The following is a 20,038-nucleotide window of genomic DNA, read 5'->3' as shown; positions in this document are numbered from 1 at the left end:
TCTCCAAAATAAGTTAACTTTTACTAAATTTGAATGAGGCGTTATTAGGTGTGATTTATTGTTATTTAAAAGAGTTAATTATAATTAAATAATATATATTACTTTAACATTGCATGATTAAATTTATGTATGCTTGCACTAGGCAGATTTGCGTAACTGAAATTATTTGATTTGCTGACGTGGTTTAACACAAGTTACATATCTTACGTCGCATAAGGAAGCAACATAAGGCCTGGAATACAATACGTCGTATGTTGGAGTCGGATGTCGCAACTCAGTTGATGGTCCAATAAGAGAGTTTGTTTTCCGGTAATGAGTTTTTCTCATTGGACTATGAATGAATCCGACATCTGACTCCGACACACGACGTATTGTGTTCCAGGCCTAAGAGCTCTCGCAGGCCAGCGCGACGCGACACGCGACAAGCGACGCGCGATATTCAATGATCGTTCTGCTATTTTGATAATTGCACGCTTATTGGATATCACGCGTTGCATATCGCGTGTCGCGTTACGCTGGCTGTGTGAGCCCTAAGATTGCGAGGATACTGAACTATCTACATAATAGATAATAGGAAATAACAACACTTGATCATTTATTTGTGGTGTACAAAGCTTATTTCTCAACTCATAAGTTTGACTTGAACGTAAGTATTATTACTTGTTTTAATATCTTTCTGCACTATTATTTTATATACCTTATATTATTGCTATTATTAACTTAGATTAATTTTGCTACATTTATGATATATGTAGATGCCACCACAATATAAACAAAAATTTCGTCTGGCTTGGTTAAAGTCAGATAAATTCAAAGATTGGCTCTTACCTATTGATGATGACCCAACAAGAGCAACATGTAAGTGGTGTAAATGCACTATTACTGCCAAATTGACTGACATTGATAACAATTCGAAAAGTAAAAAACATATAAGAGTATTAGCTCCATTTATTTCATCGTTTTGTCAAAAGAAGATTGATTTTCCTAAAAGAAATAAGAAGACATCAGTTGCTAAAAGTAGATAATACCGCGTATATAATACTGTTTATAATAAAATGAAATATGAAAAATATATATATATATATAAATATATATATATAAAAGCGATATTGTATCAATAATATAATATAATTATATTATTATGAATAAAATTAATCAACAATAAAACTAATGTATTTATTTTAATTCCTTTCTTAAAAACATATGCACACGTATACATAGCGCGCGTGCACACATACACACACACACATTTATTAATTTTAGCTTATTTCTGGGGTCTTTTGGAGAAGCATTTGACGGATTTTAAAATTCAGAGTTGGCGACACTGGTTCTCTCATATCTACACGATAATGACCAAGCATCCCGAGTGACACTTAGTGACACCAGAGATAGCGTAAGAAATAGATTTCCTGGCGCATTATGCTAGCAACGGTGAAAAGTGTCGACTCAGTGGTTTAATTATGTGCGTCGTCACGGAAATTTCGCTGTAAAGGAGAAACTACAATCATGTGCGACAACGTGAAGGGAAATCCATTCGCTGGACTGTTTTCATCGGTTAATGAAGCTATCTCGTTTTCCTCGCAACATCAAGCGAACGACGATGAGAGCAGCAACGCTAATTACGTGGAACAATCGTCGGACGTAATCAAGGATGAGCCTTACAATGTGATGGAGTCAAGAATCTTAGATGTTAAAGACAAAATTGATCAGCTGATGGCAGATGTGTTTGGCTTGGCACTGCACTCAGACAGCAACAATGTTGTTCAAAAAGCTCTGATTTTCATTGATACCGATTCGATTGAACATGCTGTTTTCGAGCGCTTAATGCTACCAAATCCAGCAGCTAAAATGACATACAATCAATACAACTGCAAAGCTCCTTCTGATAGTCATATCGTTCAAGCACAAGTTATACCTTATCTGTATGAGAGCTACTGCCGTTTAAAGCAATACAACGCGAAAAGTGGTTTAGAAGATATCATAAGAGATGCTTGCCAAATTGTGCTGAGAAATGCCAACACAGCTTTACAAGAGCCAGATTTATTTCAGAGTCAGGAGGTACAAGTTTCTTTCAGTAATATAATGATTACATAAAATATATTTTTCTAGGAACTATTTGTTCTATTTTGCAAATATATTAAAATTATTATTATATAATGTTATAATATACATATTATATGTTATAACATATATAGGAGAGGTCAAATAACTTTATAAGCTATTTTCTCCAAAACCACTGGAGTTATAGACTTGAATCTCTTTTCACATTAAATAGTATATAAGGGCTGGCTTTTTGTATATAAAGTACTTTTTGTATATAAAGTATTATTCTTTATATATTTATATGTTTATAAACATGGCAGATCTCTTACCTGTCATAGAAGAGGTAATATTTTAGATATCAACAACTTTATACTTAGATTAGTTAGAGGGACAAATAGGTCCTTGATATTATCGAGTCATTTTATTAAGTATTCAAAATGATATTCATAAACTTTAAAACACATTAATGCATTGACATCTTGTAAGAAATTACCTCCACTGTGCTAGATATATTTGTGAACATTGTAGATTTGAAATAATTTAAAATATGTGTCTAAATTTATCCAGTAAATTAATTTGTATTCTTTTCCAGAGTTCTTTAACAATGTAGAATAAAAGAAAATAAGAAAAAGATACAAGAAAAATTTCAAATAGAAGTTACTAATTTTGTTGAGAGCTATCTCATTCCACAAAAAAAAAGGTCCTGTTTTGTCTTTCTGAAAATTCATCTTAAAAAACTTTTTGTGTGCCAAAAAGTCAGTTCTTATGTACCATTTATTGTAAAAAAAAATTCAAATCCATAACTCTTATGGTTTTGGAGAAAATAATTTGCAACAAATTATTTGGTTCACTCTGTATAATTATGTATGTCTATTATTTATTCAGGTTCATAATCAGTTTGTTGCTTTATTCATGGATGATGCTGTAGCCAAAACAGAATTGTTCTCATTTGTCAGTGGCATAATAGAAGAATTAATAGCAGCAAATGAAGGAAGCAATATAGATGATATAGTTTCAGTATCATTTAAACCTATTCTATATATCATTCATAGAGATGCAGATGATTGTAATCTTTTTACCTTCCGTCATCAGTGGTTTGCCTTGCTGCACATGTTTTCCACAATCGAACTATTAGCAAAATTAATAATACACTGTAGCATACCAAAGACAGAACGAGGTAGCTCGTATGAAGTTATGTTCCTAGGTGTTTTCTTCAGAATAAGCTGTTTACCGATAGCAAAGCGGGCATATGGTTTCTTTGATAAACCTCTGCAGCAAGTAAGTACTTCTTCTGGATAAAATCTCCTCAGATCGCACAGATTTGCTCTGACTACATGACTGATACATTACAGTCAAACATTGCCATGGAAGGTAGCATATGGACAGCCATGGATACTCTGAGCGAACACTTGCACAAGATTTTCCATTCCTTGCTAAAATGTTCGACGGAAACTCGACACTTGACTCTGCAATGGTTAGGTGATTGTCTCCACGCAAACAGAAATAGGGGAAGACTTTGGAACTCTCACATTGACATGGGATTAGCCCCGTTACTGTGCGTTTCCGATGGTTTCATGCTAAATGTCGGCAATGTTTTGCTGCGTCTTTGTCAACCGTTCTGTGTTAAATCGAACGACGATAAAATACCGAAAATAGATCCTACATACTGCAGTGCTGAGGTTGGTTGTTCAAAAGCTTAGAAGAATGATTACATAGTACCCATCATATTAACATTAATACGGTATTTTAATCGCTTCTTTTATTATCAACATTGGATATATTTTTAGATATCTTTGAACTTATTTCCCATAATTACAGTTATTTACCACAAAGGTTTGCTCTTTTAGGCAAAAGATGAAGCTGATGCTCTGCAACGTGGCATACATATGAAAGGACTGAGCTCGGAGACATGTCTGATACCAATTCCAGAGGGCGAAAGTCGACCAACAGCAGATTCATTTGGATTCATAACTGAATGTTTCTTTCTCACGCATCGTGCATTAGATCTTGGCTACAGAGTTATACTCGACAAGTTTTTAAGGTGCGAAAAGTAAAACGACATCATACGACTCTTGAACAGCCGTGACAATTGCATTATACCTTCATGCGCCTTTAATTCTGCAGGACAAATCAAGATTTGGCCAGGATACAAAGAACCTACAACGACGCTCGAACAGGCGGCAGTTCCGAGGTGCTGGACCTTATAACGCAACGGATGGAAAGCGAAATGACAAAGTATGTTTGTCAGAGCACGTAAAACCGATAAAGATGCGATTGTGCCCTAGTGTGCTTCTATAAATTACACTCTTGTGTGCCTGCAGGTACTTAGCGCTCAAAGCGAGCCTCCTAGTGCCAGAAATGTTGCAACATCTGGCGAGATTTCACGCGATGACGGCATTCTGGCTGATACAAGTGAATATACATGACGTGAACGATGAGGAAGACAAACAAAATTTCGCGCCGAAGCAATGCAAGTCTGTTACATTCCCGCTGTCAGAGGCTGTTCCGACTACACTAAGGTATGCCAAATATGTGCTGTACTGTCGGATAATTCATGAACCGACCGATGTGCTTTTGCGGTAGGTGCATTCCCGAGTTCGTGGTAGAAAATACCATCGAGTTCTTGTGTCTCCTGCGTCGCCTGAATCCAAACACATTTGAGGAACAAGGCCCGAGTTTCCTGAATCCGATCCTGACAGAGGTAAGTCAAGGCAGAACGAACTACTTATTCTCGTCGCGATCATTAAAGTTATACGTTGGTTCTTCCAGCTTATAGTTCTGATGGAGTCTCAGCATCGTTTGTACAATCCTCATCTGCGCGCGCGTTTGGCCGAGGGTTTGGAGGCGCTTTTGCCTATTATAGCAACCGAGACCTTAGAGGCAGCGACGCCGAACTTAGGAACATTCCGCAGGAAGCAACTATTCGTTACTCACCCACACAGGCAACAAGTGAGCACGATTTTGTACGAAGTTTGTACAAAGATTTCTCCACATTATGAAAATATATGCGATACTTGTCGCGACGACGACTGCAAACTCATAGCACAAAATGCATTTAAGAGGCTTAGGAATATAAGAAACTGCACACCGATGAGCTATTTTCATCAAACGAGCAAATTCGCACGACAATCGGTTTATAATGGATCATAAACGGTTCGATCATAAACAGTTTGCCATCATCGAACGGCGCAACCGACATTGTAGTCAATGTAGAAAAGCCTTAAAATAAGCATATTTTCACAGCTAGATATTTCATGTGTTGCCTTGTTCACTTCTAGATAATTGCGCATCTGCTGCACGTATTCGTGAGCATCGAGATGACGGGGCAAAGCGTACAATTCGAGCAAAAGTTCAATTACCGTCGTCCAATGTACATCGTTATGGACTATCTGTGGAGAGTTCCCGAACACCGTAATAATTTCATGTAATTACTTAAATATAAGTTTACGTAAGAATAACAACAGTAAAAATAAGAATCGTTATTCGTAACACGTAAGAATAACAATTTTCCTGGTTGTTTTCGTTCGTAAATTCGCGTTTTAAGCGAGAAGCATGAGAGAGCCATTCTCACGTGGGAATTCTGTAAAATAGCTTCCATTAAGATCTTGCGCGATATTTCCTTTAATTTTAATACTATATATATATATATCAGTGTTTTAGCTCAAGAAGCGGAGGACAATATGGAGGCAGTCCAACCACCGTTGTTTCTGCGTTTCATCAATCTTTTAATGAACGACGCTGTATTCCTTTTAGATGAAGCTCTATCGAATATGGCACAGTTGAGACAGATGCTTCAAGCGAGGTATATTCAAGAATGTGTACGAATATATATCGTTTCCAAAATATTTTATCATGTAAATTTGTATTTGCAACTATGACTACTTTTGATTACAAGGGAAAGCGGAGAATGGAATAAGCTGCCACCAAATGAGCGCGATCAGCAAGCTGGCTATCTTCAACACATTGGTATGATCGCTCGCTTCGACAACATATTGGGCAAGAAAACCATACAGGCGATAAAAATGCTGACCAGTGAGATCAAGTCCATCTTTTGTCATCCAACCATGGTGGATCGTATCGCTTCTATGCTCAATTATTTACTGTTGCAATTAGTGGGGCCGAATAAGAAGAATCTGAAGGTTATTTTATAAGATTCGAAATATCATATATTCGTAAAAATGATAAAAATCGTAATTCTGCGTCTGTCTAAATCTAGGTGAATGATCAAAAAGAATATGCATTCAATCCTGCGAATTTGGTGCTGAACATATGTGAGATTTACATCAATTTAAGTAAAAACGAAAGTTTCACATTAGCTGTGTCGCAAGACGGACGTTCTTACAGTCCAGAACTTTTCAAACTCGCGGATAATGTGCTCAGTAAGGCTTTGCGTATCTTTTCGAGTTTACTTGCACTTGCAGGGCGTAAAGATTGATTAAGAAAATTTTGCCATAGTTCGTATCGGTGGTGTTGGCATCTTGGGAGATTTGAATCAATTTGCCAAGAGTGTAGAAAAGGCCGCGAATCAGAAACGAGAAGAGGATGAAATTCTGACAGGTGTTCCTGACGAATTCCTCGACCCGATTATGTCCACTGTTATGACAGATCCTGTCATTCTGCCATCGTCGCGAATAACCATCAATCGGCAGACTATAGCAAGGTATACGTCATTTTACCTAAATCCAATTTATACAAATATAAACGTGACAAGGAATGACAAAAATAGTGTCAATTATAAAGAAGTAACAGATATGTATAAAACAGGAAATATTTGCACAGATTCTCAGTGTAGTAAAAAGAGATGTTCGTACATAGTTTTCTACCAAACGTTATATTCGGATGGTAAATTTATTATGGTCTGTTATTATAGTCTATATATAATATTATGATTCGTTAAAGATCACGTGCTGAAATGTAAAACAGATTTGTTTATACATACTTTGTCTTTTTTCTTATGGTTTCTGTGTTTTTTTGTTATATATTCAATCACAAAAATCTTGTTGACGAGAAGCTCACTTTATAGTTGCCATTAATTTACTATCTGCATGTAACATTTGCAGACACAATCTTTTTTTTGCAACACAATGTGCGTAAATAATTTTTTTGTTTTATATGTTTGTTACTTGACGTTTATGATTGACATTATTTTTAATCGCTAACGTCATACAAATACTACAAAAAGCCTCTTGTTGACCAAACCATCGACGTTTAGTTATTACATAACATTAATTGTATAGTACAATATATGTTAATTGCACATTAAAATAATTGTAGTAGGGCTTTTACTCGCTATTTTTTTTTAGGTTTAAATTAGTCGCCAAAAGAGGCGTATTTATTACATTTATGGTTTAAGCAAATAGACTTTATTGCATATATTTCAGACACTTGCTGAGCGATCAAACTGATCCTTTCAATCGATCACCGCTTACGATGGACATGGTGAAGCCGGATATAGAACTTCAGCAAAAAATACAAAAGTGGATTTCGCAAAAGAAACAAGAAAAATCGCAAGGAACTAATTCATAATTTATTGTCAATTTTATTACAATAATACAATGTTGTAACTTAAGTATATGATCTCTGAGAGACAGATTATAAAAACGATAAAATTAGTAACAATTGTTGTATTTGTATTGCTGAGCAAACTTTGGTCTAGAAATAATCATGGAAATAATTATTATGGTCTATTAGATATATGTCAAATATACAAAAAATGATACATAAAGTAGTTTGCATTTCACCGCACAACACGTTATTTTTTACATGCTTTATTGAGATCTTATTGCTTGGTATTCGATTTGTTTATGAACAGCAATTTTGTACACAAATAATATAAATTACAATACAATGTAATTATGTACAGAATTATAAACGAAAATAGCTGTTATGGTAATAACAATTATCGGTTGATACAATGAAATGTGTATATGTAGATTATACATCATCTTTGAAATTACATTAATACATGTAATGTACATTATATTTGTGTGTAGAATAAAACGTTACTTGTGAATCTAATTCCGTCGAAATATTTAAAAATTACAATATTTAAAAATTTTTAAATTACAATTGACATTCTTGTAGAATAGTTCAACATTAACATTTTACAAGATATATTACATTATTTTGATATTAACATTTTACAAGATATATTACATCATTTCTGTAATTTTGGTTATAAAATTTTGGTGAGGTCGTTAAAATTCGTCACATACCATTCCGCGCGTGACTTAACATTTTCTCTAATTACATTTCCACCAAATCCTACAACAAAGATAAATATGCTTTATGACACTGTATAACACTAACATGCAACTGATCGTTGGCTGACATTTAGAAATTTTAATAGAATTTCAAGCAATTTGCAAACCTATAAAAGCATCTGCTGGTGGCGATGCTTCTAAGTCTGTAGCACCATCACCGATATGTACTATAGTCTTAAATCTTTTCTCTTCTTTAAGATGACGTATTACTTCTGCTTTTCCACCACTTTTAGAGGTTGGTTGATTTTCATCAAATCCAGCATATTCTCCTGCACATAGTTGTATACATATATGTCTCTGTATCGTGTATCCCAAAAAATAATTATAAACTCATTAATGAAAATATTTACCTGTAAAGTAAAACTTTAATTTATTAGCGTAAACATTTTCAGGTGGGATGTTAAGTTGTGCAGCAATTGGTGCAATGAGAGAATGGAAACCTCCAGAAATAAGAAACACTTGCTTCCCACGAGTTTGTAAAGTTGATACTAACTCTCTAAACATATTTACAATTATGGATAATGTAATATATATACAAATCTAACATATATTTAATTTTATATTTCAAAAACAGATTTCTTACTTGATACCACTAGTGAGTTTTGGCTGATGCATATACAAAAACTCTTTTATTTGAATTAAACTTGGGTTTATGATCCGCAATCTCACTGATAAAGATTGTTGAAATGTCATATCACCTTGCATGGCTTGTTTAGTCCTGAAAAATATATCATAGCATAAATTGGAAAAGTGTCTTATGAATTCTATAGGCTATATATACACACATATACTATATGATAAGTTGAACTGTAGTAAGAATCAATTAAAGAACATACAATTCAGTGATTTGATCTCCTTTGCCACAAAATTTTGCAAGCTCATCGATACCTTCTTCTGTAGTGACAGTAGAGTCTACATCAAATGTCACAGCATCTGTGTTTTTCCATATGCTTATTATTTTGCTCAAACTCGTCATCTGAAATGTTAATAAGAAAAAAAAATACAAAATACACAGAGAATTATTCTACCAAGCTCAAGATATATAAAATAATTGGATAAAGTTTAGAATATTCGAAATCAAGTTTAGTGATACGTTTATAACGGATATTTATGGATATTTGCGGATATTTATGGATATAATACGCGAAATATTTGTGAGCATTACTGATTCAACTGAGCACGATTTGCACAATTTTCGTCGAACGTCACATGTCTTCAGTTACATCACAATGGTCCCCCGCAGATTGTTGTTGATTAATCACGTGACACACATCAATCATTTCACGAGAAAGATTCCCGATTAAACGATAGTTAAGGTTCAACGCAGAAATAATAACAAATAATTATCATGTTACGACATTCATTGTATCATGACCTGCCTATAATTCATTAAAATTTAGTTTTAGAAAACAATTTCGTTTCCATATCGAGTTCTGTGAATAAATTTTAACGAATTTTTATGAATTGTGTGTGCACGTCGAAGCTTATAGAAATAAAAATTGCCATATTTCTAATATTTTTCATCTTTCCGAAGATTACTCCGAAGTAATATATAAAAAAACTACTTGCATAGTAATTTTTAATAATTCCGTAAAAAATGAAAAAAGAACACTCAATATACAAATTTCGTAACGTTTCACTTTATTAAGTGTTATTTTACTCCACAGATTGGTAAAACGTGTTTAAAATTTTTTCTACATACTGTATACACCAATCGTAGGTCCGTCTTCTTTATTAGATGAGCTACGTTGCACTTTTTGTCATTAGAATGAAATAAATGTACAGATTTGCGTCGAAGAAAAAGTAATAAAGTTCCTCAGTGCAGCGTTAACTAAAAAAAAAAAAAACGACAACCTTACGACTCGAAGAAACATTATGAAACTACTCGTTGGGCAAACATTATGAAATTGCTCGTGGAATGTTTTAGTCGGAATGATTCTCCAGAGAGAAGCAATAAACGATTGGGTATAACAATCGAACGGTTCCGATCGGTAAGCTTTCCGAATAGTAATACCTGCTCTTCCTCTGCCGGAACACAGTCAGGAGATACGTGTAATATCTCGTCGGCACCGAAGAATTGACAGATACGGCGCGCAGCGACTACGAATAGCGATCGTTACTACAGATCGTTACTTGTGAACGACTACACGCGATAACACGCACACATGAAAGCTGACGATCACGTAATGGAGAGGGGGGTGGATTCTCGCGGGCAAGTTGTCGCATGATTGCGTTGTTTCGCGTGTTTTTTAGCTCGCGGTTAGTTTCGTACTCGTAACTCGTACGAGATCTGCGTGCCATATTAATATGGCAGTTTGACGTCATCGCGATCAATTATTACTCAATGGCGTTAAACGACCGTGGTTGTTCTGTGCTCGCGTCAAGGAGAATTCAGATTTTGAACGTAACAGCCGCGCGTTGACACGCCGCGTCGAAATATTCGCCCTTCTGAGACGAATTTTAGTTACGTGGTTTCTGCAGAACTTGCAAGAGTATATCACGAGATAATAAACGTAAAAGTAGCTTTACAATGCAATGTATCGAGGTGATTTGTAGTAATGTCGATGCGACGCTTTGAGAATTATAATATCAATACGTAAAAATTAGGAACTCTGATTGAGAACTGTTAAACATTAACAACAAATAAGAAATATATATAAAAAAATGTTATGTATCATTGAACATTATCGCAATAACGTTCTATCAGTTTTTTACTCATTATATCTTGGCTCTTATGATAACGATTTTTATGACAGCAGATTACGTCGGTAGATACGATAGCCGAGAATGATGTAACAAGTTCTTGCATTTTTATCTTTAAATGCTACAGTCGTCTGATTTAATTCGCTTTTCTAATTTCAGCGTACTTGGAAGAGCTTCTAGATGTATTATATTTTACGTATATCAAGAACTCTTCAAACACTTTACAATTTGTAAAATCAAATATTCGACTGTCGACTTGTGATTTTGATCGAGGATATCGATGAACAGTAATTATCCCCCATCGACAAGTTTTCATGATAGGTCATGTTACGAACTGTTTTCGCAATAGTTCAAGTGAATGCAAAACGTTTCGAACAGATACCGCCACTAGCAAACAGTGAAGCAGAAACAGCATTCGTCTTAACCGGTTGCAGTTGGAGACGAGTTCAAGATAAAAAAATGCTAGACATCTTGGGAGAAAAGAAGAACGAGCATGGTCCCTCTACAAATGTTTGTTGCATAATTATTAGTTGTAATTTTTTCCTTTTTTTCAATAGACGGATGATTAAGAGTGAAGGCCGCAAGTACAGAGTCTTCCATTAAGAGGTTTTATTTTAAATTTCGCGGCATCTTTATCTGTCGCAGATGAAGCTATTATATTTGACAGCTATCGAGTAAAAACTAGACAGTTGATAACGATGAATCGATATTCGCTTGCTCAGTCAGAACCACAACGTTGATTCGACATCGATGAGGGTTGAATTAACGTTGATTCAACGGTTCATCGACTGTTTCAACATCAAATTAACGTTATGGTTCTGACTGGGTGAGCAACTCATAGAAATAGTGAAAACTCGCTACAAACAATGGAAAAAATTTTGCGGAAACAATTCGAAAAATCCGTACCAGTTTCGGGCGCCTTCTCGCCCAGCTATTGTGAATTTCATCGATAAATTTGAACATCTTGGTTAGTGATGTTAAGAACCCAACTTGTGCTCGGCCAGCCAGATCAACCGAAGACATTGTTGCTGTGGCTGAAAGTATCGCGGAAGATCCAAGTTTGTCCATTGCAAGATGTGCAACTGGGTATTTCACAAACCAACCTGCGTCCATCTTGCACAAAGATCTTGGCTTACATGCTTACTATACAAGGTCCAGCTAATGCAAAAATTGAAGCTGATGGACCATGAACAACGCTGCACGTTCATCGATTGAGTATTGGAAATAGGCAAGCGGTTGACCCTGATTTTTTCAAGAGAATCATTTTGAGCAATTCAAGGTTACATCAATAAACAGAACTGCCACATCTGAGGCACCGAGAACTCAAGAGAGATTAGTGAACAACCTCTTCATCCACAACAGTGCAGTTTTTGGGCTCGCAGTGTCATCGGGTGAAGTTTTTTTGAAAACGAAGCCGGTGCTACCGTCACAGTTAATGGATTGCGCTACCGAAAAATACTGACTAACTTTTTTTGACCTGAGATTGAAGAACTGGTTCTGGACGATGTTTATTTTTAGCAGGATGGGACGGATACGTGCTACACAAGACGCAATTGCATTATTACGTGAAAAGTTTCCTGGACATGTCATTTCGCGTAACGGAGACTTCAATTAGCCGCTTAAGTTGTACGATTTGACTTTCGCTGGACTTCTTATTCCTTCGGGGTTATGTAAAGGATGAGATTTACACCGATGTTTCGCGAACGATTAAAGCGTTTAAAGAGAATATTTAAACTGTTATTGACGAAATTGAGTCGCAATTGTATGAAAGCGTGATGGAAAATTTTCTCAAAGGAATGACCTTTTGAAAAGTCGAAGCGATCATTTGGCTGATATTGTGTTCCACTTTAATCTGTCGCAGTCTGTACTCTTGAAATAAAAATATAATAACTTTTTTAAAAACAAATTCGTGTTTTTATTAATTTAAAATGAAATCTTTTAATGTGAAGGGCCCTGTATAATAAAGGCATACACGTAGCATTTCTGATTACAACATAATAACGACATGATAGCAGGAAATAAAAGCGCAATCAGATGATTAAAAGTTGCGGCACTCTTTTTTTACGAGGAAAATGTATCTCCTGAGAATTAGTAATAAACAAATTTTCCCATTTGATATGTTTATCGGAACCTAGAGGAAAAGCGTGGTAACCTTTAGTTTTCCGGCTATATGCTGTGCCACTAAGCTCAGCGTTACTTGTATACTTTGCATCTTTATGAGTAAGGTTTGAAATTGTACAAATAAGCCTAGTTATAACGGTAAGTATACATGACTTTGTATGTGTGCGCCATTATTATTACCATAAAAGTCAAGACTTAACAAGCAAAAAGTTGACGGAGCGTATTGCAATAAAATATTCGACAGTATATAATGTTTTCTAATATATATAACTTTTAGTTGTTAATATTGTAATTCTTAACGTTGTGTCAACATTATCACGATTAACTTCAACATTGCATTATTTTTAAAAGTTGCAGTTGAACTTCTTTCCGACTAGGAAAATATATCTCCTGAGAATTAGTAATAAACAAATTTCCCCTTTTGATACGCTTGTCGGAATTTATCGAGAAAAAAATATGGCATACAGTCAGAAAACTAAAGTAACTTTTACAACATTGCAACTTTGCAACATTGTATAATAGTATTTTGATATATTTGTGCAGTATTTTTTATATTGAGAGAGGACATTTAAAAGATACATGTATAATCAATATTTCAAGTTATTGTATTAATAAAGCGTTTTATTGTTTATCGTTGCGATTGTGATATAAAGTAATTACAGAGCGTCACATCTACCTTTTTGACTTGTATATTTTCAAATACACGGTTATAGAAGCGTGAGAAGTGTCAAAAGTACGAGTAAACCGAGTGCAATTTGGAAAATTTTAAACCAGGTGTGCTGACAGTAATCACTTTATAACGCAGTAACGGGTAACTTTTACTTCTCGGAACTCGTATTGCGTGACCTGATCCACCTGTACCTTTCAGCGTTTTATATTCCGAGTATATAGCTCTTAAATTTATCTTTTATAAACAATTTAAATACGTACAGACATCTCCTCCCCTTTTCTCTCTCTACTTTTTCTTTTGCTTCTATTTTGCTTCTATTTTTAAGACATACAGGATGTCTTAAAAATACCGGAACCCTCGGATAACTTTGCAGGATCAAGTTTTCATGAAAATACAAAAGTCGCAGAAAATCGGATAACAAACTTGATGGTGACCTTGAATTTGACCTTGGCCATGACCTTCAAGGTCAATTGGAGGTCAATTTGCGTTTTTTAAACGGAAACCCTTATTTTTTATTACACTGTTTTCTTCTACCAATTAATTTGAACAACTTTTGTCTAAAACATTTTTTTATTTGTCTAATATTTTTTGAGATATTTGAGGAGAATTTGATAACATTTTCAATATTTAACTTACGATATCTCGCTAACTATTTGTCGGAAGAAAAAGTGGTATTAGATTTTCTTGCTTTATTTAATCTCAAAAATATATTGTTAACATAGCATCTTGATTTTTGTTAATTTGATGATTTTGAAATTTCCAAAAGTCAATAAGTTAACAAAAGTCAGGGCCCTATTGTAACAATATATTCTTGAGACTAAATAAAGCAAGAAAGTTTAATACCACTTTCTCTTCCGACAAATAGTTAGCGAGATATTGTAAATTAAATATTAAAAAAGTTATCAAGTTTTCCTCAAATATCTAAAAAAATATTAGGCAAATTAAAAAATGTTTTAGATAAAAGTTGTTCAAATTAATTGAAAAAAAACAGTATAATAAAAAATAAGGGTTCTCGTTTAAAAAACGCAAGTTGTCCTCCAAATGACCCTGAAGGTCATGGCCAAGGTTAAATTCAAGGTCACCATCCGTTGACCTTCCAAGTCTGTTCCAAGGTCCAAGTCCGTTACTCGATTTTCTACAACTTTTGTATTTAAAATTTTTCATGAAAACTTGATACTGCAAAGTTATCCGGGGGTTCCGGTATTAAGACACCCTATATAGAACCTCTGCACGGAGAACTGCAAGGATGACTTTTTCCAAATTCTGTATAGATTAATGATTAACTCAATTAATAGAGTTGCCAATGTAGGAGATAAAACATAGTTTATTATTAAAAAGGAGTAAGGAATTCTCTTGTTCTCTCATGATAACTTATTTAAAATTGCTACAGCTAGAAATTATGCTGGTTAATTTCATCGATGTTTCGTCAAAGTCGCCTTAAGGGTAATTTTTTAAAAATTCTAATCAATCGATTATTCAATAATTAAGCCGGCAGAGTTGTAATCACAAATTTTTATATTTTTCAACATGGCAAATAAAAGACAGTTTGTTTGACAATTCTTTTGACTCTTGGTCCCTCACTGCGGAACTTTTGATTGATGACGTCAAAAGCGAGAATACACATGCCTAAAACTTTTGCTTGCCATTTCTATAAAAAAAAATATTTGTATGAAGGAATACTTCAGATCACTGAAGAATATGCTTATAAAATACCCTGAAATTAATAATCATAAAATAACTTTTTAAGGTTAATTATATGTATGACTGGGGCTTAACCCATTAACGCCCAAAAGTCCTAAAATATTAGCTTTACTTTGCAACTGTATTTTATGTAGAGAAACATATTATATAAGGTTGGAAAGTATTTTCTTATGTTTTCGTTCTATAAGATTCCGGCATCAGAATTCGATTAGATTCACAATAAAATCCAATATGGCGGAATTTTTGGAAAAAAGTCGTGAAAAATCGACAATTTTATTTTTTATAAGTTTGATTTCGTATCAAAAACGTTACTTTGATACAGATATAAGTGTCACATCTTGTCTCAAAAATGTTGAACTTTCAAGGTATGCATTGGTGAAAATGTGAATTCAAGATGGCTGCCTCAAAATAGCAGTTTGAGCGAAAAAACTTAAAAAATAATGTATTTTTAAAATAACTTCGCAAAATCCTAATATTTAACATCAATTTAGTATCCAGGGTACTGATTTTAAGATATTTGCTGACAATTCATATTAGAGAATTTCAAAATGGCGGATCCAAGATGGCGACTAAAAGGCACGAATAATCGTGAAAATTTCCAGATTTTCATGAATTTTCTTCTATTATTTTCATATTCATGAATTATTTTCGAGACGTACACACGCACATATACAGGGTGGGTGATTATAAACTTACAAACTTTATAAAAAACAAAAAACATCGAGATAAGTATAACGGACGGGAAAAAATAGAAATCGACTACGTAAAGTTTTGAGAAAAATTGCTAAATAAATGAGCGAATAAACGCTCAGTGGGCATGCGTTATGGGCATCGCAGGGATGCTACTCCGCATGGCTTGGGCCGGATTGGCAGGCAACAACAGTGGACCGGCGTGCGCCGGTCCATTGTTGTTGCCTGTCAATTCGGTCCAAACTGTGTGGAGTAGCAGGCCCGCGATGTCCGACCACTGTGCATTTATTCGCTCATTTATTTAATAATTTTTCTCAAAACTTTACGTAGTCGATTTCTATTTTTTCCTGTCCGTTATACCTATCTCGATGTTTTTTATGTTTTTTATAAAGTTTGTAAGTTTATAATTACCCACCTTGTATATGTGCGTGTGTACGTCTCGAAAATAATTCATGAATATGAAAATAATAGAAGAAAATTCATGAAAATCTGGAAATTTTCACGATTATTCGTGCCTTTTAGTCGCCATCTTGGATCCGCCATTTTGAAATTCTCTAATATGAATTGTCAGCAAATATCTTAAAATCAGTACCCTGGATACTAAATTGATGTTAAATATTAGGATTTTGCGAAGTTATTTTAAAAATACATTATTTTTTAAGTTTTTTCGCTCAAACTGCTATTTTGAGGCAGCCATCTTGAATTCACATTTTTACCAATGCATACCTTGAAAGTTCAACATTTTTGAGACAAGATGTGACACTTGTATCTGTATCAAAGTAACGTTTTTGATACGAAATCAAGCTTATAAAAGATAAAATTGTCGATTTTTCACGACATTTTTCCAAAAATTCCGCCATATTGGATTTTATTGTGAATCTAAACGAATTCTGATGCCGGAATCTTGTAAAACGATCCCGAAAACATAAGGAAATGCTATTCCAACCTTATACAATATTCCAGCAAACACAGAATATAACTGTTATATAACATAGGAGTAACATGTAATATAACATATGTTATACTCTAATTATATTAAAGTTATATAATTTGATTTCATAGTTGTAATATAATTCTTTTATATATCTGTTACACTGTTTTGTTATAAACTAGAGATAACATTATAATAATAATATAACAGTAATGTAACACGTTATATAACAGTAATTACGTTCATATTACATTGATGTTATACACAATTATTCATGCAATCTATTAAAAGCTGCAAATGCTTTCTATTGCGAATAAGGGTGCATTTCGATAGAGAAAGAAATAGCAAAGCGGAACAGTAACAAATAAAAGAAATGGTGGAAAGCTAATCAATCAGAAATTCCGTTCCGCTTTATTGTAGATGCTTTATTTTATAGTTCTATGTTTTTATGTATTTTTAATGCCTTCATCGCGCTTAAGCAGACCATATTGCCTATTTATATTGATGTTTATAATGCACATTAATATGCATACTGATATGTATCAGGTCTATAAATATGAAACCGGAATTTGCCCATAGATGTCAATGTAGTTACCGCCCTAGCTGTCAATGTAGTTACCGTCAAACCGCGTCATTGGCGCCATTTCCATTTGTTGACATCTGACAAAGATTTTCAACTCACAACAATACAAGTTTCACACAACAGCATAGTTTGTAATAGCGTTGAACATGTCGAATTTTGTACCTGGAAGCTACGATTTGCGGACAGCATTGCTTTTCTGTTACCATTTGAAGAAAACTGCTGTAGAATCGCATCGAATGCTTGTCGAAGCTTACGGTGAGCATGTTCTTGGTAAATCACAGTGCTTTGAGTGGTTTAAAAAATTCAAACGTGGCAATTTTGACATGAGCAACGAAGAACGTGGAAGACCACCGAAAAACTTTGAAGACAGCGAATTGCAAGCATTGTTGGATGAGGATGACGCTCAAATGCAACAACAACTCGCGGATCAATTAAATGTGACACGAGAAGCCGTCCCCATACGTTTGAAAGCCATGGGAAAGATCCAGAAGATGGGAAAATGGGTTCCACATGAACCGAATGAAAGACAGCAGGAAAACCGAAAAACCACTTGCGAAATGCTGCTCACCAGGTACAAAAGAAAATCATTTCTCCATCGAATTGTGACTGGCGATGAAAAGTGAATATATTTTGAGAATCCTAAGCGTAAAAGATCATGGGTAACTTCAGGCGAACCATCAACATCGACTGCAAGGCCAAATCGCTATGAATGGAAGACAATGCTCTGTGTTTGGTGGGATCAGAAGGGTGTGATCTATTATGAGTTGCTAAAACCTAGCGAAACCGTTCATACTGAACGCTATCGACAACAAATGGTCGATTTGAATCAAGCTTTGCGTGAAAAACGACCAGAATATCCAAAAAGGCAACACAAAGTGATTTTGTTTCATGATAATGCACCATCACACACAGCAAAACTGGTCAAGGAAACGATTGAGGCGTTTAGTTGGGAAATACTTTCGCATGCGGCTTACTTACCAGACTTGGCTCCGTCCGATTACTACTTATTTGCATCGATAGGACACGCACTTGCTGAGCAGCGCTTCACTTCTTACGAAAATGTACGAAAATGGCTCGATGACTGGTTTGCCTCAAAAGAGCAACAGTTTTTTGGCGTGGCATCCACAAATTGTCAGACAGGTGGGAAAAATATATAGTTAGCGATGGGCAATACTTCGAATAAAATATTTTTTATCATTTTCATACAATAAACGTGTATTTTCTATACAAAAATTCCGATTTCATATTTACATACCTGGTATATTCTCACAAAAAAGTACATCGAATCCACGTAGAACGCATTCGTTGCATTCAAGTGGAATCCACAATAAACACATGGATTTCACATGGACACAACGTTCCTATTTTCGTGGAGATATCCGCACTTATACTATTTAAACGTTTAAGAACGCTTGTATATTATACTCACATAGAGAAAAATTTCTTTAGGTTTAATATTCTTATTTGTTCGATTTTGAGTTGTTTCATTAAAATATATTTTTACAATATTATTTTTAGAAATAAAGGCTCTATTTCTTTGAAAAAAAACCATGTTGATAAAAAACAGGGTTTGAGATAATATTTTTCAAAAGTTTTTTTTTAGTATTTTTTTTTAGTAGATTTAGTAATTAAAATTTTTTATTTAAACTTCCATGAATTTGTTTCAAACTATTTCTTTTGTGAGTTAATCATTATAATACTCCATTATTAATAATTTTGAAACATAGTCTATACTCGATATTCGTCGCATATCGAATGTTGTTGCGTTGTTTTAATTTTTGACATGAAAGGTTACAATGTTCTGTGAATACTACATAATTCTAAGGATACATTATATATAAGCACCAATTATAAAAACTTCGTAGGAGTCATTGGGATAACTGCGTGTCGTTCGATTGTTAGGTTTAAGCGAAGCTTAGCATGGTCAGCAGGTGGAGAGGTAACCGCTTGGAATCGAAGCTATCCGACGGACGCGCAAGACGCGAGAAGAATTAGGAGTAAACTTTTTACATAACAATAATATTACAGCTATGTATCATTTTAGTAACATGTGATATTTCTGTTATATAACTGCAACTTTCTATGAGTGGGAAATTACAACTAACATGTATATTGCTTGTAACGTACACGTTACATTACGTGTTACATTTCGTTACATTACGACAATGTAACTGTTTACTGGGATGTTTCTCTACATAAAATACAGTTGCAAAGTAAGGTTAATATTTTAGGACTTTTGGACGTTAATGGGTTAATATAATCATTTTATGGTTGTTGGTTGATTATCAAGGAAAAAGGTTAGCGTTCGAAGAATTTTACAGGAATGCTCTAGC

At 34.4% G+C, this 20,038-nt stretch overlaps 2 protein-coding genes across 4 annotated transcripts; one reads left to right on the top strand and one right to left on the bottom strand.

The window, feature by feature from the left end:
• The first annotated feature begins 1,342 nt into the window (after window positions 1-1,342).
• Ube4A (Ubiquitination factor E4A) lies at window positions 1,343-7,963 on the top strand. Its single transcript, XM_011140922.3, has 14 exons — window positions 1,343-2,058; window positions 2,929-3,321; window positions 3,396-3,722; window positions 3,891-4,084; window positions 4,168-4,278; window positions 4,365-4,562; window positions 4,627-4,744; window positions 4,813-4,992; window positions 5,322-5,467; window positions 5,696-5,845; window positions 5,939-6,182; window positions 6,260-6,422; window positions 6,499-6,703; window positions 7,425-7,963. Exons 1-14 carry the CDS (start codon window positions 1,507-1,509, stop codon window positions 7,567-7,569), a joined length of 3,126 nt encoding a protein of 1,041 aa, XP_011139224.1. The 5' UTR covers window positions 1,343-1,506; the 3' UTR covers window positions 7,570-7,963.
• On the bottom strand, window positions 7,779-10,610 carry aay (phosphoserine phosphatase). 3 transcript variants are annotated; one of them, XM_011140923.3, is made up of 7 exons: window positions 10,321-10,610; window positions 10,009-10,137; window positions 9,143-9,282; window positions 8,890-9,024; window positions 8,657-8,802; window positions 8,414-8,575; window positions 7,779-8,307 (listed from the first exon to the last, which is right to left on the bottom strand). In XM_011140923.3, the coding sequence occupies exons 3-7, from the start codon at window positions 9,280-9,282 to the stop codon at window positions 8,219-8,221; spliced, it is 672 nt and encodes a 223-aa protein (XP_011139225.1). In that variant the 5' UTR covers window positions 10,009-10,137; window positions 10,321-10,610; the 3' UTR covers window positions 7,779-8,218. The 3 variants fall into 3 exon arrangements, with proteins under 3 accessions (XP_011139225.1, XP_011139227.1, XP_011139226.1); XM_011140925.3 differs by lacking the exon at window positions 10,009-10,137; XM_011140924.3 differs by lacking the exons at window positions 10,009-10,137; window positions 10,321-10,610 and adding an exon at window positions 9,472-9,604.
• Window positions 10,611-20,038: the final 9,428 nt, after the last annotated feature.

Source organism: Harpegnathos saltator, unplaced genomic scaffold (genome assembly GCF_003227715.2).
Source record: "Harpegnathos saltator strain DR-91 unplaced genomic scaffold, Hsal_v8.6 scaffold54, whole genome shotgun sequence".
In the NCBI taxonomy this organism is placed as follows: Eukaryota; Metazoa; Arthropoda; class Insecta; order Hymenoptera; family Formicidae; genus Harpegnathos; species Harpegnathos saltator.
The sequence above is the reverse complement of the archived record's forward strand: the minus strand, read 5'-3'. Positions and strand labels throughout refer to the sequence as shown.